The sequence below is a fragment of the Saccopteryx leptura genome, chromosome 1 (assembly GCF_036850995.1).
Source record: "Saccopteryx leptura isolate mSacLep1 chromosome 1, mSacLep1_pri_phased_curated, whole genome shotgun sequence".
In the NCBI taxonomy this organism is placed as follows: Eukaryota; Metazoa; Chordata; class Mammalia; order Chiroptera; family Emballonuridae; genus Saccopteryx; species Saccopteryx leptura.
Window position 1 is genome coordinate 364,470,370 of NC_089503.1, and position 21,885 is coordinate 364,492,254.

Below are 21,885 nucleotides of genomic sequence, written 5' to 3' on the forward strand. Positions count from 1 at the left end.
GTAGTCATGTTGCTAGCATAACATCAACTATCATTATTGAGCTGAAAATTTTAATATTGAGTTAATATTTTTGCATAATTTTTCAGCTTTCAAAACAAATTTATGATTTTCTATGTAAAGGGAACTGCCGAACTTTGTAGCCAAGACCTTAATTTGTTCAAACTAAGTCGTTTAGAAAATTTGTCATTTTCTAGAACCTTCTGAAGCTTCATAGTGTCCTCTCTTCAGCTATTATTTGAAACATCTTCTGATTGATTCTAGCCAGCAATAAAAATGGCTCTAAGAGCCATGTTACTAACTGGGAAATATATGAAGTTACATTAGGTGTCTCCAGCATAACTGGATTCTTTTTTTATTATTATTTTAATGGAGTGACATTGATAAATCAGAGTACATATGTTCATAGAAGACATCTCCAGGTTATTTTGACATTTAATTATGTTGCACATTCCTCACCCAAAGTCAAATTTTCTTTTGTCACCTTCTATCTGGTTTTCTTTGTGCCTCTCCCCACCCCCTACCTCATCCCTCTCCTTACCCTCCCTCCCCAACCCCCCATAACCACCACACTCTTGTCCATGTCTCTGAGTCTCATTTTTATGTCCCATCTATGTATAGAGTCATATAGTTCTTAGTTTTTTCTGATTTACTTACTTCACTCAGTATAATGTTATCAAGGTCCATCCATGTTGTTGCAAATGATCCGATGTCATCATTTCTTATGGCTGAGTAGTATTCCATAGTATATATGTACCAAAACTTTTTAATCCACTCGGCCACTGACAGACACTTGGACTGTTTCCAGGTTTTCGCTATTGTGAACAATGCTGCCATAAACATGGGGGGGGTGCATTTCTCCTTTTGAAACAGTGCTATAGTGTTCTTAGGGTATATTCCTAAAAGTGGGATAGATAGCTGAATCAAAAGACAGTTCAATTTTTAATTTTTTGAGGAATCTCCATACTGTTTTCCACAGTGGCTGCACCAGTCTGCATTCTCACCAGCAGTGCAGGAGGGTTCCCTTTTCTCCACATCCTCGCCAGCACTTATTCTGTGTTATTTTGTTGATGAGCACCATTCTGACTGGTGTGAGGTGATATCTCATTGAGTTTTAATTTGCATTTCTCTAATGATTAATGATGTTGAGCATTTTTTCATATGCCTATTGACCATCTGTATGTCCTCTTTGGAGAAGTGTCTGTTCATTTCTTTTGCCCATTTTGGTTGGATTGTTTGTCTTTCTGGTGTTGAGTTTTATAAGTTCTCTATAAATTTTGGTTATTAACCCCTTATCAGACGTATTGTCGAATATGTTCTCTCGTTGTGTAGCTTGTCTTTTTATTCTGTTCTTATTGTCTTTAGCTGTGCAAAAGCTTTTTAGTTTGATATAGTCCCATTTGTTTATCCTGTCTTTTATTTCACTTGCCCATGGAGATAAATCGGCAAATATATTGCTGCAAGAGATGTTGGAGAGCTTACTGCCTATGTTTTCTTCTAAGATGCTTATGGTTTCACGGCTTACATTTAAGTCTTTTATCCATTTTGAGTTTATTTTTGTGAATGGTGTAAGTTGGCGGTCTAGTTTCATTTTTTTGCAGATAGATGTCCAATTTTCCCAACACCATTTATTAAAGAGGCTGTCCTTACTCCATTGTATGCTCTTACCTCCTTTGTCAAATATCAGTTGTCCATAAAGGTGTGGGTTTATTTCTGGGTTCTCTGTTCTGTTCCATTGATCTATATGCCTGTTCTTATGCGAGTACCAGGCTGTTTTGAGTACAGTGGCCTTGTAGTATAACTTGATATTGGGAAGTGTGATACCTCCTGCTTTATTCTTCCTTTTCAAGATTGCTGAGGCTATTCATGTTCTTTTTTGGTTCCATATAAATTTTTGGAATATGTATTCTATATCTTTGAAGTATGTCATTGGTATTTTAAATAGTATTGCATTAAATTTATAAATTACTTTGGGTAGTAAAGACATTTTAATGATGTTTATTCTTCCTAACCATGAGCACGGTATATGCTTCCACTTGTTTGTATCTTTCTTGATTTTTTTTTAATCAAGATTTTTTTTTCTAGTTTTCCGAGTACAAATCTTTAATCTTCTTGGTTAAATTTACTCCTAGGTACTTTATTATTTTTTTTGGTTGCAATAGTGAAGGGGATTGTTTCCTTAATTTCTCTTTCTGACAGTTCATTGTTGGTATATAAAAATACCTCTGATTTCTGAGTATTTATTTTATATCCTGCCACCTTGGTGAATTCATTTATCAGGTCCAGTAGTTTTTTGACTGAGACTTTATGATTTTCTATATACAATATCATATCATCTGCAAATAATGATAGTTTTACTTCTTCTTTTCCAATTTGGATGCCTTTTATTTCTTCTTGTCTGATTGCTTTGGCTAGGATTTCCAGAACTATGTTGAATAAGAGTGGTGAAAGGGGGCACCCCTGCCTTGTTCCTGATCTTAAGGGGAAATGCTTTTAATTTTTGGCCATTGAGTATGATGTTGGCTGTGGGTTTGTCATGACTGGACTCTTATGATAGAATGATGCCAAGAATCATTTTGTTACTTATGCAACAAAAGACATTGCCTCTTGGACTTTTTCTCCATACACACCCATATCCTCAAGTATATACCTAGTAGATGTAGTCTGTCGTGAAACAGCCTTACAAAGGTTCATCTTACTACTTGCAAAGCAAAGGTTTCTCATAGTAGTCCTACACAGATGAGATCTACTTAGACTAGGCAACCAAAAACTCCCAGATCTCTTACTTTACTTGGGAGTCTCTTGATAATTCAAAGTGGGATCTTGTTTTACAAACATGTCATATACCAAAATGTGTATAGCACATTTCTTTTCCATGAAATTGTGTGTTAGCTAATATTACCATCACTGCCTCTATTCTGTAAAGCAGCATGAATATAGGACCTAATAATATGAAACAAAAATAAGGAAGTCGCAGCCTGGACCACCCAGGAGCTAGACTGCAGACATGACCCTCCCACACTCTTAGGTGCAGCGTATTAGATTAGACCCCCTTTTTTTTTTAAAAAAAAATTGAATTTGTATTTATTTAGCTTTTTTTTCAAAGAGTTTTGAGAATACCTTCAGAAAAACTTGAATAGTATATTACATTGGAGATTGTTAGCGATCTAACAAAGTAATTTCTGCAACAATTTTCAAAATAATTGCTTGACAAGTTTTAGTGGACACTTTCCATAAAAATGGTGTATGGCCATTCTGGTGATTCTTCTTGATGAGTGACAAGAATTAAAACATTTGCAAGAAAAGATTGGTAGCTTTTCTCTAGACTATCTTCCCTGAATATAGTTTCTCCCAGAGAAGCTTTTATTTTGGACTAGATATGAAACAGTTGGGAGAATACTTTCTGGAGAGGGATAGAAACTGCTGATTAGGGAAGCAAATTAAATAACATGGAATGAATGGAACACTTCTCAGTGCTCCATGATGACCAGCCTGGGAGAAACCTGCTGGCTGTGACCAGGCTTCCTCCCCCTGGCAGTGGTTTTGGATTTGGCCCATGAAACAGTGCTCAGTGGAGGCCCTGGGTTCCACCGAGTATAGATAGTCCAGATTTATTTATCTCCCTTCAAAAATGGTACTTCACTTGGGAGTTTACACTCACTCATTAATATAAATATTAATGAGTTTATTTATATTAATATAAATATTAATATAAATATCATGGTGTCTATTAATTATTTTTCAATGCATTCATATGTCACGTATTTTTCCTTAGATATACCTTACAAATGCTCAGTATATAGGTGTATATTTGATAGATTGATTACCCTTATAATCTTTAAATATTTTAAAATAGGTATAAATAGTTCATATGTGTATATATGAACATAGATGGGATTAATACATACACACATGAATAGTGTAATATGTACACATTTTTTATATTGGTTTATGTATAATTACAATGCTTTGTAGGCATATATCACCTAATGTTACTTTATGTATAGTTTTTTTTCCTTTCGGCTACCTTCTACTAAGGTTCTTCACTTTTCCTCTCCTCCCCTTTTTGGGGGGATTTAAAAGCAGTTAATGACATATCATATATTTAGCAGATAGCACAAAAATTAAGAGGTACAGGTCATACGGCTGCATACCAGGCCTGATTGACCACCTTCCTTCCTTCTTTCTCATCTTTCTTCCTTCTTTCCTTCCTTTTTTTCTTTTTAATAATTTTTATGTAGATCTGATTGTGCATAAAGGGACTCCAAGAGTTAGGTTGGGGACAGATAGTAAATTCAGAATCCTTTTATGTAATATCCTTGGCTAATATTCTTGTAAAAACATATGATGGTATGAAATGCATCATGAACTGGGATTTATTATTTCACTCAACCAACATTTTGTATGTATCCTTAAAGGGACTTTTGACCTGACCGGGCTGTTGTTTAATCTTTGTGTCCGGGGCAGCTCTTTCTGGCAAAGAGTTGTATGAGCTGTCATGTATTAAATGACTTGTAAGGGAAGGGTGTCTGTTTGGAGTTTCTTGCCAGCTGGATGCATTGGGGTTATAGACAACTGTAATATGGAGGTGTGACCCTAAGATACTGAGAAGCTGTTTGGTTTGTTATAGCAACTGCGAGAGTTGATAGCTGAACACAAGCCTCATATAGATAAGATGAACAAAACTGGGCCACAGTTATTGGAATTGAGCCCAGAGGAAGGCTTTTCTATTCAAGAGAAGTATGTGGCAGCTGACACCCTTTACAGTCAAATTAAAGAAGATGTCAAGAAGCGAGCTGTGGCACTGGATGAAGCCATTTCTCAATCCACTCAGGTAATCTTCTTATGATCGGGTTCTTCCGAATAGCAGAACATGGAAAGACATTGTCCTGGAGCTCCTGATTAAATTTCAATAAGATTATTTCACTACATTATCTCTCAGTATTGATATCTGTATCTCTCAGAGGTGATATTTGCTTGAGTCCAGCCTATATACTTCTCTGTTTGGTTGTAGATACAATAAAAAGTAATTTGCAATGGCTTGAGAGGCGTACGGTTGTCCACATTGTCCAAATGTCTAAATAAGAATAGAATGCAGTATTTGCCATATGGAGAAAGAAAAGAGAGCATTATTATCATTATGAATAGGAAACATTCCAAAGAAAGCAATAAGAAAGAATGAATGATAAGCTATTGGGTTTGTATTATTAGATATACTGACATTAGAGTGGTCCATTTTCTATAATCCTGAGTGAGTGATGATTCCTTTAATGTTGAGGGGAGTGTAGAATCTATGAATGGACAAGGTTTTATAACTTTGCCTTATTGTCTGTGGTACCTTTGCTATCAAAAGTTTAAAATTCTTTCATTAATTTGATTATGTGTTTGATCATGAGTTAAATACAAACTTTCATTTCAACATCAGGGAATTTTAACATTTTTCAGTTCAGGAAATTTATAACAAGGAATTCCTTTAATCAGAACTGCTCATGAATTTCACATTTATTAATATAACTTTTTTAGTATGCCAAAATAATTGGTTAAAGTGAAGAAAACAAATCAGTTTTGATAGACAAACACCCAGGTGATTGAACTTACTTTAAAAAGTTAATTTGAAGTAAAATAATGAGACGATGCAGTAGATAAGATGCTGCTCTCAGGTGGCCCACTTAGACGTGAAAATATACCATTTCTTAATGAAGACACTCAAGGATTTGCAACAAGCAATCCAGTCTACGTAGTGTAGCGCAGAGAGGGCCGTGTAAATCACGATTTTAGTGTGTCTTGATACACCAGCTGTACGTAATTCTTTGGATGCATGTGTCAACAAAAAGACTAAAATTTAGTTCTTGATTGTAACAATAAATAGGTGGGCTTTTTTTTTCATTGAAATGTTCCCATTTGCTAGCACAGATCTTTTTCCCTAAGTGGCCCCTCCCTCTATTTCACTACCAGTTCCATGACAAGATAGACCAGATTCTGGAGAGCCTGGATCGCGTGGTGGAGCGCTTGCGGCAGCCGCCCTCCATCTCTGCCGAGGTGGAGAAGATCAAGGAGCAGATCAGTGAAAACAAGAACGTGTCTGTGGACATGGAGAAGCTGCAGCCGCTGTATGAAACTCTCAAGCGGCGGGGAGAGGAAATGATTGCTCGGTCTGGGGGCACCGATAAAGACATATCTGCCAAAGGTAATGACTTCAGGATAAGGCAACAATTGAACTTTCCTTTTAAAACAATTCTAAAGGTTCATGCTGTTTACCGACAGCCCGATTGCAAATCAAGGTGCCAGATTTTAGAAAAAGTACTATAAATATGACGTGTTTGGGATTGAAGGGCTGTGTACATTAATTCTTGTTAATGTCTTCCTGTGTTTGTGAAATAATCAGTTAAATACAGTGTGCCATTATACAGAAACCATGCATTCTCTGGACCTTTTTTTTTTTTTTTGTATTTTTCTGAATTTAGAAACGGGGAGAGACAGTCAGACTCCCGCATGCGCCCGACCGGGATCCACCCGGCACGCCCACCAGGGGGCGATGCTCTGCCCCTTCGGGGCGTCGCTCTGCTGCGACCAGAGCCACTCTAGCACCTGGGGCAGAGGCCAAGGAGCCATCCCCAGCACCCGGGCCATCTTTGCTCCAATGGAGCCTTGGCTGGGTGAGGGGAAGAGAGAGACAGAGAGGAAGGAGGGGGGGGGGGGTGTGGAGAAGCAAATGGGCGCTTCTCCTATGTGCCCTGGCCGGGAATCGAACCTGGGTCCCCCGCACGCCAGTCCAACACTCTACCACTGAGCCAAGCGGCCAGGGCCTCTCTGGACCTATTAAACCAGTTGGTGAAAGCATAGCCCCAGTAAGATGAATCCTTGGGATATTTTTATTACTACCTATGCTACCTTACATAATGAGCAGTCTATCCCACACAGACCCAGAAATGGTGACCTTGACCCCAACCAGCCATTCTTAAAGATATGAGCTTGTGGGGAGGGAGAGTCAAAAGAAGAACATGTGCACAGGTTAGTGGAAATTCCTATCAAAAGTACTTGAGAAACAGGCCCAGAATACGCATTCTACATTGTTATATTCCCGAGACTGTATAGACATCTATATTCTTGGTTTGGAGAACAAAAAGAAGACGTATACCTAATGGTTATTTCACTCCCCTTGGAATTAAGGCCAGCCGTGGTGAACTTGAAAGTTGATGGACTTAGACTTAGGTCTCCTGTGAGCTCCCTTGCCTCTGAGCATCCACTTTCCTCAGGAAGAGCCTCAGTTCGGGAGGAGCTGGACAGTCTCCAGTCTAACTTGTCTGGGACAGGCCCAGCGATACCCACTAGACTGGGATCAACCAAAGTCTGGTCCAGTTTTAGATACCATATTGAATCACCATTTCTGTGGGAACCAAAATGTTCTGCTATTTTATAGCTGAAGTGGGGCTAACACACTGCCTGTTTGATACTGTCTTGCTCCATAGCGGTTCAGGATAAGCTTGACCAAATGGTCTTCATTTGGGAGAACATACACACACTGGTGGAAGAAAGGGAAGCCAAACTACTGGATGTCATGGAATTAGCAGAGAAGTTCTGGTGTGATCACATGTCTTTGGTAGTTACCACTAAAGATACCCAGGATTTCATCCGGGACCTGGAGGATCCTGGAATTGATCCTTCAGTAGTGAAACAACAGCAAGAAGCAGCAGAGGTAAGCAGACTGCCCTACTGAAAGTGAAGAAATATGTTATAGTACAATGGGAAGTGGATTCCTTTGCTAAATATTCAAGATTACTTTATTAAAATATATATTTGGTTCTGAAAAGTGGAATGCACAGTGATATAGTAGATTAGCAGACCCACAAATTTTACTTAAAGAGTATATATTTTAAGACTTCCATCCATCCCTACTGCTTCTGCCTTATTTTAGGGCCTCGTTTATCTTTCTTGGTTTTAAAGTAATCCTAATTGATACCCTTGACTGCAGAGTCTGTCTCTTTGCCAAGCCTCTAACCTTGCTGCCAGTGATCTCTCTGGATTGGCTCTTCCTGTGTTGCTGCTTCCAAGCCTCAGAGGGATCCACTGCCTACTGCCTGAAGTCCAGACTCCCTAGAACAGGGTATTGGCTTTACATCCCAGCCAGCCTGTGCCTGTGATTCCAGAGCGAGTTCTTTCTGCTGCTCCTCTGCTGAGCTCCTCTCCTGGCACACAGAGTGGCTTTCCCCAAAACTGCTGTGCTCTTACTAGGATCTTGGGTCTTTGCACATTTTATTTCCTCTCCTTAGAATGGCCTTCTTACCACTCTTCTGACAAATCCCACTCAGACTTCCAAGTTTCAGTTGGATAGTTAACCTCCATGTAAAATCTTTTCTTGTTTACTTAGCTTAGTCTGTGTTCCCATAATACTTCCTCATGCAAAGGCTCTATGCATAGTATCACTTATCATTGATTATACCTTTGTCTTTCTTAATGGACTCAAAGCCCGAGGAGCGGAATAGCCATTTATCTGTTTTTCTTTGTATCCTCAATACATGGTTTAGGACTTATTTCATGCTTGGTAAAGGCTTTTTGAGTTAATAAATAGATTTAACCCAGAAGATGAAAGCAAAGCTAGGATATTGCAATTCTGTCACAGGTTTTTATATATTTTTGTAGTATACATGTTCTAGCCTAAAAATATAAATCCAGGACTGGATTATCCCAAATCTACAAAACAGATACATTATTTTGTGTGAGATCTTTGAATACATGTTTTACTTATGTTTGTTTTAAATGTGTATTGTCAAACAGGTGAGTTTGAAAAAAAGTGTCTTTCTATGCTTTTAGTATTGTCGTGTTGGTAATTTTTAAAAATACTTTTTCTGGTATTTGTTAAATAGAATTATTTACTAAATATTGTCTTTAAATAAAATGTCAAACATTTGACATTTGTTACTCAAAGGATGCTCTTTTTTTTTTCCTTAAAATATTCTTCTGTTATCTTGTTGAAAGATTTATTGCAGAAACTTAGAAAACAGAAAGAAAATAAAAATTGATCCTACTCCCACCATCTAGAAATATCATTAATGTTTGTGTTCATCTTTTTAGTTTTTGTGTGGTTTTGCTTCAAACGCTAAGGCTGCTCTTTCTTACGCTAGGCCATAAGGGAGGAAATCGATGGACTGCAGGAGGAGCTGGATATAGTTATTAACCTGGGATCTGAACTCATCGCTGCCTGTGGGGAACCCGATAAGCCCATTGTCAAGAAGAGTATAGATGAGGTACAGCTGGCACACTGTTGACTCGTCAGAATGCTGTTTTTAAAGATTTTCATGAACTAAAGCATAGTTGATGGAAGTGGTTGAAAACTTATGACAATAAAAGAGTTCTAATGTTTACATTATAGCTAAATTCAGCATGGGATTCTCTAAATAAAGCCTGGAAGGACCGGGTGGACCGACTGGAGGAGGCGATGCAAGCTGCCGTTCAGTACCAGGATGGACTGCAGGTAATGGGTGACCGTGTCCTCTGGAGGAGGGAGTCGTGTTCATTGATGCCTACAGATTTACACACTGGCCCCGCCTCAGGCCTGCCAGGCTGCGTTCAGTTTCCTCGCCTGTTTCAATTCATGTTTTGACTTTCGAAGATATTTCTGACACTTGAAATATGTCCAGATGTATATGCACATTTAAATACATTTTTTATACACACGTTCAGTGAAGTATCCTTTGAAAGGTTGTATTTTAATTTTTTTAAGTGAAAGTATTTTTCATAAATGGCTTAGCACCACGTACTGAACTGGGACTGAATGTGAGTTCTGTTCTAAAGTTGAGTGGAGTAAGAGGAAAGGAGTAAACACAATCTAAAAATATCACCAAGTTTAAAGTCAGAAGTAAAGATATTTGATTCAAAGCCAATGTTCTACATGAGCTAAAATAGATTTCTATTTTATTAGGTTATAATCTGTTGTGTAAAAAGTGTTTTCTTCTTTTTCGTATATATAATTCCTTTTAAGAGCTGTTTTCACGTTCTCATTCAGTTCATTAGCCATTTTAAAGTTTTGTGGGGGTTTTTTAATATTAAAAATCATCTTATCAGTTGAGGCCAACACAGGGCTATTTCTTGCCTGACCTTTCTTAACTTTATTCTGTTTTCTGATGTTAAGCCTAGCAAGAGCTTAATCTTTCATCCTCCCTACCATATGGAAAAAGCCTTTCTAAGTCTTTCCATAACACCAACTGAATATTCTTTTTAAAGCTCAGATGAAAACATCTTTTCCTTTTTATCATGCCTCTCCATTTCTATATTTGTAAAAATAAATATCATAAGCCAGACTTTTATGCCCGCTGAAAAGTGTTTTAAACTTTGGAAATAGATGAAAAAATTCACTGCAAATAAGACCTTACCATATAACTTTCCCCCACTGTACTCTTCTCCTTTTTTAACCAGAGTGGTCATTTATTGGTTAGATATCAATGACCAGGAACTAAGCAAGCTCCAGCTCTTGGTCTGTGAGGCCAGGTTGTGATGTTCATGTACTTTCATACGTCGTTGAGTTGTGTGTGCCCTCCTTCGTGGCTGGAGGTGTCCCTGTCACCACTTGCAGCCTTTTGATCTCAGGAGCAATGAACCATAGGAGGTCACAGGCTGGACACCATGACTTATACAGTGTCATTACCACTGCTGAGAAGACAAGGCCCATCGTTGGTTAGTAGCATCTCCTACGGGCATGAAGGGCAGCTTGACTTAGTGAAAACTTTTGACCTTAGCTGTAGCTAGAGGTCAGAAGCTTCAGAAGTTCCAGTGATTCAAGGTTGCTTTTCAAGTAAAGTAAATTTTATTTCTTAGGTTGCTGCTTAAGTTCTTAGGATTTATTTAATAATTTTAAAATACCAGATATTTTCTAAGGATTTCCCCCCTGACAATATATGGTCTGGCAGTTTCATTTAAATGCAAAATACTTTTGTGTATTCGGCACCTAAAATAAAATGTGACCTGAGTTTTTTAGGATGGTTATAGTACCTAAAAATAACAAGAAAAATAGGAGGTTTTGAAGTCTGTGTTTCAATTCAGAATGATAGTCTTAACAGTAATCATTATATGCACAGGATTTTAATACTAATCTAAATGATATGTAAGGGTTTAGTTGTGTCAGATATTTTCCTCAAGTGCCAAACAATAAATTTCTTGATTATTTGAATAAGCAGATGGATTTGAAGGTTTTTCTTTCAGTATATTTACATAATCTGCTCTTATACATAAGAGAGCATGAAGAATTTTATTTTCTGTGACTGAATTTATAAAACTTTTTCAAATGGGCATTTTCTTTAAGTTCTTAATACCTTAAGATTCTATTCAAAATAGAATTTCCTTTGCAAACTTGATGTAGAATTGGAGGTTACATTTATTTTATATTTTGGCCCAACTGTTTCGGTATATTGCTGCTTTTGCTTATTTAAATGAACCATCTTTATTACTTGTAAAATAGTCTCATTGCATAATATCTTCACAGCTTTATGATTGTACTTTTCTGTAACATCGAGATGTTGAAGCAATTTCCAATGCATTATTATGATAACACACAGACTATTGTGTTTTTCAGGCAATATTTGATTGGGTAGATATTGCTGGTGGCAAATTGGCTTCCATGTCTCCAATTGGAACAGATCTTGAAACTGTGAAGCAGCAGATTGAAGAGCTAAAGGTATGGGTCAGGGCTCACCACGTACAACATAGCAAAGACTGCGCTTTTCAGTTCTTGATTCATGGTATTCTTCACACAAATTTATTTTACATACATAATTGAAGTATTATATTTTGATTATGAAACTGGTTTAATACAGTGCTTGTACCTAATAAGCAGTGTATAAGTGCTCCTTAAATAAAAAATATAAAATACTAATAGTTTTCTTCTTAGTAAATCAATAGCTGTTTATTCTAGAAAAATCAGAAAATACAAAGGAGCAAAAAGGTGGCTTTTTTTGGCCACCAAAATGTTCTGTACCTAGAGGCAACTAAGCTTGAGATGTGATTTGCAGCCTTGCATATCTCCTCACGTCAGGGGACAGGATGAGGTATAGGAGTGTGTGTGTGTGTGTGTGTGTGTGTGTGTGTGTATTTTATACATAAGTAGATAATACTGTAAGGATTTTTATACCTTTATTATTTAGTAATCTGCTATCAATAACGTAGAGCAACATTTTTATTTTCCTCTCTGTGTTCAGAACAATTCATTTAGTCTTACAGGCTAAAGAACCACACATAAGGATAAGTATGTTTCTCAAAATGTTTGTTTTGTAAATGTGTTGTGTTTTTCATCTGCCTTCCTCTTTAATTTTTCCTTTTGCAGGGGCTGGGTCTCAGCTGTGTCAATGGCTGGACGTTTTCCTCACTGTCTTCCTCTGTGCTAACTATTTATCACACTGGGATCAGTTATTTTCTTCCTCATTTTATGTGTTCATTGACAGAGATGTCACACCATTGTCAATGAATGCTACTAAATTTTTATATAAAATTATTATCTGGCTTTAAAAATTGTAGCGTTTTCCAAGTATGATGATATAGACTATTTCATTTGGAAAAAAAACTGTAGGTCTTCTTGGGAATTTTACTGTTACCATAATTAGATTGAGATTTTTTTTAAAACTCAGTCTGATCATGTAGTAACACATGATGTATTTTATATACCTTTACAGATGTGAAGGACTATTTATTTTCCTATATATTTGCATATATCTTGATAGTTTTTGTATAGTTGGCAGGTTAAAAATGCTCTTTGAAATCAGGTTGCTTGAGATTACATTCCAGTTCATCTACTTATTAGCTAAATGATCTCGGGAATGTTATCTAACTGATCTCACATCTGTGTCCTTAGCTTAAGTTGAGGCTAAAATTACTTTCTTTATTAGTTTATTGAGAATAACTTGAACATATCAAGTGTTTACTATACCTTAGTTACTGTTTTTCAATTATTATTGTCATATGTTTAAAAAAGTTAAGGGACTGTTTAAGTCATTAATTACTTATTAATTATTTACTATTACACATTAAATATTTTATAAAAGGACAGTTTCCTATTACAAGCAACCATTTGTTAACCTGTGTTGGTTGGCAAAGCCAAGATTACTAGTCTGAGTCACTAAGCACTGGAAATAAGAGTAATGTTATTCTGAGTCAGCAGTGTGAGTCATAGGGGAAACTAAGTATTAATGAACACAGCATAGCTATAGAAAACAAAATGTTTAGTGGATCTAAGATATGTATATATTTTTGAACAAGAAATATTAATGGAGTTTCTTAAGAGATATTTTCCTGGGTTTCATATATGTGAATATATATTTTCTTTTCTATAGCTTTAAAATTCACTTATTGAATAGATAAGTAATTAGACTTTGGAGTTTGTTAATTTTTATTATAGAATACAAATGTGAAATGTCAAACATAAAAATATCTTTCCATCAGAAAACATTGAGTAAAGAGAAAGATTTCCCTTTTTTTATCTATAACTTTTATTGGTAAACTATGTGTAACATTTTAATTCCTGTTCACCCCACCACACAATAAGAAGTATGAATTAGACTCTAGCCAGTTGGCTTAGTGGTAGAGTGTCAGCCCCACGTGTGGATGTCCCAGGTTTGATTCCTGGTAAGGGCACACAGGAGAAGCGCCCATCTGCTTCTCCACCCCTCCCCCTTCACTTCTGTCTCTCTCTCTCACTGCCCTCCTGCAGCCAAGGCTCATTTGGAGCAAGTTGGCCCCGGGGAACTGAACATGGCTCCATGGCCTCCACCTCAGGTGCTAAAAAATGGCTCAGTTGCAATGGGGCAAGGGCCCCAAATGGGCAGAGTATAGCTTCCTAGTGGACATTGGTCGGGGCACATGTGGGAGTCTGTCTCTATCTCCCTGCCTCTCACTAAAAAATTAAAAAAAAAAAAGGTGGGGGGGAGTCTGAATTAGACTGAAGATCAAACCCATAAAATTTTTTTAAAGTTACTGATTTAAAACAAATTTTTCTTGTATGTCTATTTTAATAAATAGCAATTCAAGTCAGAGGCCTATCAGCAACAGATAGAAATGGAAAGACTGAACCATCAAGCAGAGCTTTTGCTGAAGAAAGTAACAGAAGAAAGTGACAAACACACTGTTCAAGATCCATTAATGGAACTGAAATTGATATGGGATAGTCTGGATGAGAGAATTATTAACAGACAGGTAAATACCAAGACCTCTGTTAAGAACTTACACAATTTCAATTTTATGTATTAATGTAAAATAATTATTAAAAAAGTTAGATGATTATATACAAAAACGTTTGAAGCCCCTAAATTCTCTCATTTCATTAGAACTCTTTCTGCTTCTCACATGCCATTTTTTAACCGTCAAGTGTTTCAAATTTAGCATATAGAAGTTTGTGGTGATTGGGCTTCATTGGATATGCTGAGAGACTTATGCTGTGTGAAAAGAATTGATTTGTTGCCATTGTTTTATAAATGTGTGTTATTCATAATATCAGGTTCATACATGGATATTTTTCCTCTCTGCTTTTTCTGTAGCACAAGCTGGAGGGTGCGCTGTTAGCCCTGGGGCAGTTCCAGCATGCTCTGGACGAGCTGTTGGCGTGGCTGACACATACCGAGGGCTTGCTGAGTGAACAGAAACCTGTTGGAGGAGACCCCAAGGCCATTGAGATTGAACTTGCCAAGCATCATGTACGTAGTAGCTGTTGTACATTATGTTGCTGCTGTAGACATTTTTGGTTTCATCATTTGTTTTTTGGTTTCTTCTTTATGCATTTTTCAAGTTTGTAATTTTAACACAAGTTCATATTTGACATTTGTAACTAAAGGTTAAATCTACCTAAAACACACTTCTTAAAAGATGATAAAAATATTTTTCTCATCGTTCAAGGCAGTTATTATCAAACACAGCCAGGATGGGAAATTTCTGGCTAAATTTTATTAGAACTGCATGGCAAACACTGCATGCAGGTTTAAATCCCTGATCTCACCTGCCATCAGATTAATGTAGCATAGTTGTAAAAGCTGTTGAGAACAGTCTACTAACTTATAGATTCAAAATGCTGTTCCACTACAAGTTGTGTGTGTTTTTTCTCTCTTTATCCTTTCCTCTGTGGGTCTCTCTCTCACTGATCGTTTGACATATCTAACAAATTTCTATCTGTACATCTCTTGTTATATTGGACTTGTTCCTCTATCTCTTTGCCTCTCTTTTCACTGGCTTTTTTAGTTCTTTTCTTTTTGAATTAGCTTTTTTTTAAAAAAAACACTATGTTTAAAAGAGTTTTTGTATGCCCTGCGTTTAATTTAAAGCTTATAAATTGAAAACTTTTATCTTGAGATTTATGTAACACAATTTTATATTGTTGTCATCTTTGTGACACTTGGTTGATAATTCTTAATAGAAAATTCCCTGTCTCTGAAGTTGCTAGGTTAAATGAATAAAAGGTTCTGTGCTCAGTGGAGTTGATCCTCACATTCAGCAGTCTTTCAGAGAACCTTAACATTCACCTTAATAGTGGTATCTTATTTCTGGTTATGTCCTAAATCCTAACCTTAAGTAAGTTGTTTTGATTATCATATAGGAAAAGTTTATTTTGCATATTTAATAGCATTTAAAAGAAAAAGGTAATTTTTAACACTCCGGAATTAGGATGCACAGTTTTTGACCATTCTATGCTTTAGTTCTCCTTCTTTTATACTTTTTCCCACAGTAATTTTTCTCTAATTTAAATTTTACTCCCCCCCCCTTTTTTTACCTTGTTTTGTCTATATTTATAGTCATTGCCCAACCATATTTTATTAAACCATTAAAACTTATGCATCATTAATATTGTTTAATGTCACTGCTCTTACTTCACTAAGAGCAGTAGTGACTGGTCAGACTCTGCATATAAACAAAACATTTATTCTCATAATGTGACTTTATAGCATTTACATTTCATAAACTTAGCCATCGTCCTTGAAGGTCACGTATCAGTGACGGGAACTTGATGGAATATAGTAGAGGTGGGAAAATGAGGCATCTGATGCAGTTATTATGGCGAGGGATGAGTTAGGGACCTTTTATTTCTGTTTGTTTATCTTGGCGCAGTTAAAAATAGGTCCTTTTCCCCTTTCATTTTTCAAAGGTCAGAAGTTAAAGGACTTAGAAATGCCGGCACAGTTGCTGGAGGAAGAGAGGAAATGTTCCACCTCCCTCCTGATTTTTCTCTGGTTCCCAGGCTCTGGTTTTCTAGGGCTTGGACCATTTAAAAGAATGAATTTTATAGAATAATATTTTATACCGGGTTGGGCAAAAGTAAGTTTATAGTTGTTTGTTTGGAAAATAATACCATAATTGATAAGTAATAGTTCAAGAATAAACTGTTTGGCATACTTACAACTATAAACCCATTTTTGCTCCACTCTGTGTTTTGACCACAAGAATATTGAAATCTTACCTTTTAAAGGAGATTCCTAGTATTAACATATCAAAGACCATGCTTATTATAAAGAAGACTCCTTACTCAGTTGGTTTTATGGTCTTTGAAAATCATTCCCTCACCAGATGCCTCAGAAAATGAGTATAAACAGTCAGGGAAACTCATCATGGGTGGGTGGTGCCCTTCAGCGAACATCCTCCCTGGTCGGGGTTTCCCTCCAGATGTGAGATGTCTTACCTAGGATGGGAGGTGATGTTTCTTTTCTTCCCCATTGACAACCTTGGGTCAGTGAGTGCAGAGAAGGATTATCATTGACTTACTAATTCTGGAGGACGGTTTCATGTGGATTCAAAAAACAAAAGCACAGTCTTCTTCAAAGAAAACTATTACTAAGCTGTATTTGTTGTTTAATGTGTAATTCTTGTAATTCTTTTCAGTATAAAAAATTGATCTTTCTAGCCTTGCAATTGTTTTCCGTACCTAACCACTCTTGCCCTATGTTAGTGCATTTAAGTGTTATTAACCTATTCTGTTATATCCACTGTATAATAGAAAAGAACAGCATTATTTACTGAGATCTGTAATCATTTCATATATGTACTTTCTAGTAAAAGAACAGCTTGACTCTGGAATGCTGAGCTTCAGTTTCCCTGATAGAGAGTGAAATAAATCTCTTTCTCTTGGGAGTGTTAGGGTCTCCCAAGATTCCTGTCAACATAATAGTCAGTTCTAGCACCGTTTTCACAAGAGAAGATAAAAGAATATTCTATGGTAATTTTTCTCTCTTATAGTGCTAATTGTAAAACATGGCACTGTTTATCTTGGAAAGGTAATTTTATATTTGAAAATGAATATATAGAAATAAGTATCTTCTAAATTATTTACTTAAAGCGTTAAAATTAAGTTCAATTAAAATGAGTTTGAATCAGATGAATACTTTTAGAGCCTTTTAATTATGCCTAGATACTTAAGGTCACCCATTGCAAAGCTACTCTAATAGGAGGAGCTAGCAATGGTCTCGCATAATCATTTCAGGGGTATTTTGGTAGGCAGGAAAGCTGCAAAAGTAAGAGAAAAGATATCCATCATTTTAAAACTTTGTTAGTATTAAAATTCCATGTATATTATGTTTTTGTTTCAGAATGATCCAAAACCAGGAAATGAAACAATTGCATTAAAGGTGATGTTAACACTTTATGAGGTAGCTAACATAGTGTTATCTTAATGTTTGCAGGTGCTCCAAAATGATGTATTAGCTCATCAGTCCACAGTGGAAGCTGTTAATAAAGCAGGAAATGACCTAATTGAATCAAGTGCAGGAGAAGAAGCAAGCAGCCTTCAGAACAAACTAGAGGTCTTAAATCAACGCTGGCAAAATGTTTTGGAAAAAACGGAACAAAGGAAGCAGCAGCTGGACGGTGCCCTGCGCCAGGTAAGTAAGAGGCCATATTCTGAAACTCTGTAGCCTTCCAGACCAAAGTAGCGTGGGATTCTCTCATTGGTTTACAGACCCCTGCTTAATTTTTCTGCCTTAAGGAGAGTAAAAATAAGTGGGATAAAGAAGAGAGCTGATGAGAACACAGCTCTCTAGTACTTAATGTAATAATAATAGCCTTATCTCCTGGTGCGCTCGTGTGAAGAAGAAAAGCAAGGCGAACCTAATGGCACCTGGCCGTTCTTAAGAATGCATAGAGAGGCAGCAGGCTGGGCTGCTTAAACCTTGCTTTCTGCTTGAAAGTGACAATGTTTATGGCCCGAACTTAAAACTCTCTATCACTCTAGGCTAAAGGGTTCCATGGCGAAATTGAGGATTTGCAGCAGTGGCTGACCGACACGGAGCGCCATCTGTTAGCATCTAAGCCCCTGGGAGGTTTACCGGAAACAGCCAGGGAGCAGCTTAATGCCCACATGGTAAGTGTATTATTTCCTACAGCTCTAGCCTCGGATGAAGAAACTGACCGTTTTGTATGGGCCCTGGTGATAAACAAACAGTGGCAGAGGGTTTATAGGACATACAGTTTGACAGCAGAAATCTCTATGTAATAGTGCTAGAAACACCATTTATTGATTTAACTTTTCAAGTCAGAACGTATTCTTCATTTCAAAGGTTAGTGTGTCAGTATATGAAAAGAGGTTTTAGAATTTTAGAGCTTCTTTAGAAGTATACCTTCCCCCATAAAATGATAAACTTGTATGGATAGTAATAAACATTGTGTAAATTCAGAACTGTTGCTCATTGAGTGAAAAGAGAGATCCCTAAAGTAATCAGAACTGACTTAAAAATGATTGTTATAATCATTGTATTTGCACCTGGTTTCTCGGAAGGCTGGAAAACATATTTTTGTTCCGTTAAAACCAAGTTACTTAGTTGTTTTAGTGGTGATAGGAGGCCTCTGCTTGTCCAGTCTGGAGCATGCTGTCTGTGGCTGCTCCTGCCCTGATTCTGTGGCCCTGTCAGTGCTGACACACAAGGGGGAAGAAACCATTCAACGCGAGACCCTGGCTTTCTTTCATAGATACAGGAACGAGCAAATTAAATTTAGACTGCCTTGGCCCTGGCCGGTTGGCTCAGTGGTAGAGCGTCGGCCTGGCGTGCGGGGGACCCGGGTTCGATTCCCGGCCAGGGCACATAGGAGAAGCGCCCATTTGCTTCTCCACCCCCACCCCCCTCCTTCCTCTCTGTCTCTCTCTTCCCCTCCCACAGCCAAGGCTCCATTGGAGCAAAGATGGCCCGGGCGCTGGGGATGGCTCCTTGGCCTCTGCCCCAGGCACTAGAGTGGCTCTGGTCGCGGCAGAGCGACACCCCGGAGGGGCAGAGCGACACCCCGGAGGGGCAGAGCATCGCCCCCTGGTGGGCGTGCCGGGTGGATCCCGGTCGGGCGCATGCGGGAGTCTGTCTGACTGTCTCTCCCCGTTTCCAGCTTCAGAAAAATACAAAAAAAAAAATTTAGACTGCCTTCGATTTATTGACATTTCTTAGTCATTTCCCATTATAATTCAGTTCTGAAAGTGCTAAGAAAAAAAGTCTGTTTTAGATTTTGAAGACTAATCCTCTAATTTTTACACATGAGAATTTCCATCAGAAATATTTTTAAAATACTCAGACTGATAATTAGTATCTTATGAAATAAAAGTAGAAGTATTTAGAGATTTGATGAAAGAAATGAGCCACTGCACATTAAACTCTGTATTCTTTAACAGATGTGTAACATTGTTGTAGGAGCTGATTAAAACTCACTTGGAAATAATTTTCAATATTTATAGGTACTGTGAGAAACATAGTAGTGTTAACATCTTATTCATATCATGATTACCATGAGCAGTTAAGATGAATCCTACTGATCCAGTATGGAATTTTCTAGACATGTTTAGTGTACACTGCTCACAAAAATTCAGGGATCAGGGAGCGTGCAGATACTCCAGTACTTTCAGCCTTCTGTACAGTGCATTTCCACCAATGAAATAAAAGTTGGTTGTGCATCTCATTTGCATAATTGAACAACTTTCTTTGACTTGTTTGCTTTTCTGATGTTCTTGTTTAATAAAATCAAATGCTTTTTTTTATTGCTTCATATTCATTTTGAAATATCCCCTAATTTTTGTGAGCGGTATACATTATTTTAGAAAATTATTGTGTCTGTGGTTTTATTGTTACAGTTATAGTTTTTTTTTCCTGCCCCAAGTGACCATTCGTTCACTGAAAGAGTAATTGACTTGGGAGTAAATAACTTGGGAGTGCTTGTTTTTCCATAGAACCTGACTGACTTCCAGATACATGTTGTTTTTCTTTTGGGGTTGTTCTCCCCCCACACCCAGGTGAGAAAAGGGGGACAGACAGACAGACTTCCACATGCACCCAACTGGGATCCACCTGACATGCGCACCAGGGGTGATGCTTGGCCCCTCTGGGGCGTTGCTCTGCTGCAGTCGGAGCCATTCTAGTGCCTGAGGCGGAGGCCATGGCACCATCCTCAGTGGCTGGGCCAGCTTTGCTCCAATGGAGCTTTGGCTGTGGGAGGGGAAGAGAGAGATAGAGAGAAAGGAGAAGGGGAAGTGTGGAGAAGCAGATGGGCGCTTCTCCTGTGTGCCCTGGCTGGGAATCGAACCCAGGACTTCCACAGGCCAACCAGGCCAACCCAGCGTTCCCAGGCCAATGCTCTACTGCTGAGCCAACCAGCCAGGGCCCAGATACATTTTTTACTTTCCTGGAAGTACCTATGTAGCAATTACAGTGTTTATTAAATATAATTTTAATGAATTCTTTTATTTTAGTTCATTTTTAAATAGAGAGGAAGCAGGAGGGGAGGGAGAAACAGAGATTTTCCCTCGTATTCATGCACGCATTGGTTGATTCATGTATGTGCCCTGACTGGGGATGGAACCTGCAACCTTGGCATATTGGGACAATGCTCTAACCAACTGAGCTACCCAGCCAGAGCTGAATTTTTGAATAAACATGCCTGGAATTAACCTTTAATACCTAGTATTTTTAACATGTTAATTTAGAAGAATACAAGTAAAAAATTGGGGAGCAAAGAGCTTATTTTTAGAATATTTTACTTTTAGGAAAATATTAGGTATTAGCTTTTGTGGTTTTGGTGGGGTATGTAAAATAAATTTGGTATAACCTGATGTAATTTACCAGATTATAGAAATTCCAAGATTTAAGGAATTCTAAAGTTATTGATATTTGTAATACATTTTTAATAATATTATTTTAATTTGGTTGTGTTAGAATTGAAAGGACCCAAAAAACCTGGACTATTATGATTTCTTCAGATTTAGCTATATTTAAAAGTTTTGCTTTAGAATTAAAAGTTTCTAGTAGGAAATGATGTAAATATGTTTAGAAAGGGTTTTTTAAGGCTTAAGAAATCATAGAGTTTGGGGGGAGGGGGGAGAGAGAGAGGGAAAAGGGGAGGGGGAGGGGTACAAAGAAAACTAGATAGAAGGTGACAGAGGACAATCTGACTTTGGGTGATGGGTATGCAACATAATTGAATGACAAAATAACCTGGACATGTTATCTTTGAATATATGTATCCTGATTTATTGATGTCACCCCATTAAAAAAATAAAATTATTTAAAAAAAAAAGAAATCATAGAGTTTTGAGGCAGTGAAACAGTTCTGGAGTTATTGGTAATAGTTGTACATCCTTGTGAATATACTAATAAAACACTGAATTCTGCACTTTAATAAAGTGAGTTCTTTGAATTATATTTCACTTGTAAAATGTTAGGCATAGATTATATAAGTTTTCAGTGGAACTATGATTTGACCTACATTACAGTTGAATCAGTGGACTACAACTAGTTCTAATTTTTAATATGAACGTAACTTGTTACATTGATTTTAAATTCTGATTTTGTTTAAACAGTATTTTTTATATTCTTTGTAGAAGATACACACTCATTATAGCTGAAAGTTTTAAAAATGTTATAAATGAGAATAATACTCTCATAGTACTTACTACAAGTTTGG

At 37.3% G+C, this 21,885-nt stretch overlaps 1 protein-coding gene across 14 annotated transcripts in view; it reads left to right on the plus strand.

Annotated features, from left to right (window-relative positions):
* DST (dystonin) overlaps positions 1 to 21,885 on the plus strand; it is a 502,743-nt gene that overhangs the window by 440,103 nt on the left and 40,755 nt on the right. For all 14 annotated transcript variants that reach the window (XM_066359128.1, XM_066359129.1, XM_066359143.1 and 11 more), the window contains 10 exons: positions 4,628 to 4,831; positions 5,953 to 6,184; positions 7,467 to 7,693; positions 9,120 to 9,242; positions 9,368 to 9,469; positions 11,564 to 11,665; positions 13,999 to 14,172; positions 14,514 to 14,669; positions 17,637 to 17,834; positions 18,185 to 18,313. In XM_066359128.1, the coding sequence (XP_066215225.1) occupies positions 4,628 to 4,831; positions 5,953 to 6,184; positions 7,467 to 7,693; positions 9,120 to 9,242; positions 9,368 to 9,469; positions 11,564 to 11,665; positions 13,999 to 14,172; positions 14,514 to 14,669; positions 17,637 to 17,834; positions 18,185 to 18,313 (1,647 nt within the window). The remainder of the gene's footprint in view (positions 1 to 4,627; positions 4,832 to 5,952; positions 6,185 to 7,466; positions 7,694 to 9,119; positions 9,243 to 9,367; positions 9,470 to 11,563; positions 11,666 to 13,998; positions 14,173 to 14,513; positions 14,670 to 17,636; positions 17,835 to 18,184; positions 18,314 to 21,885) is intronic.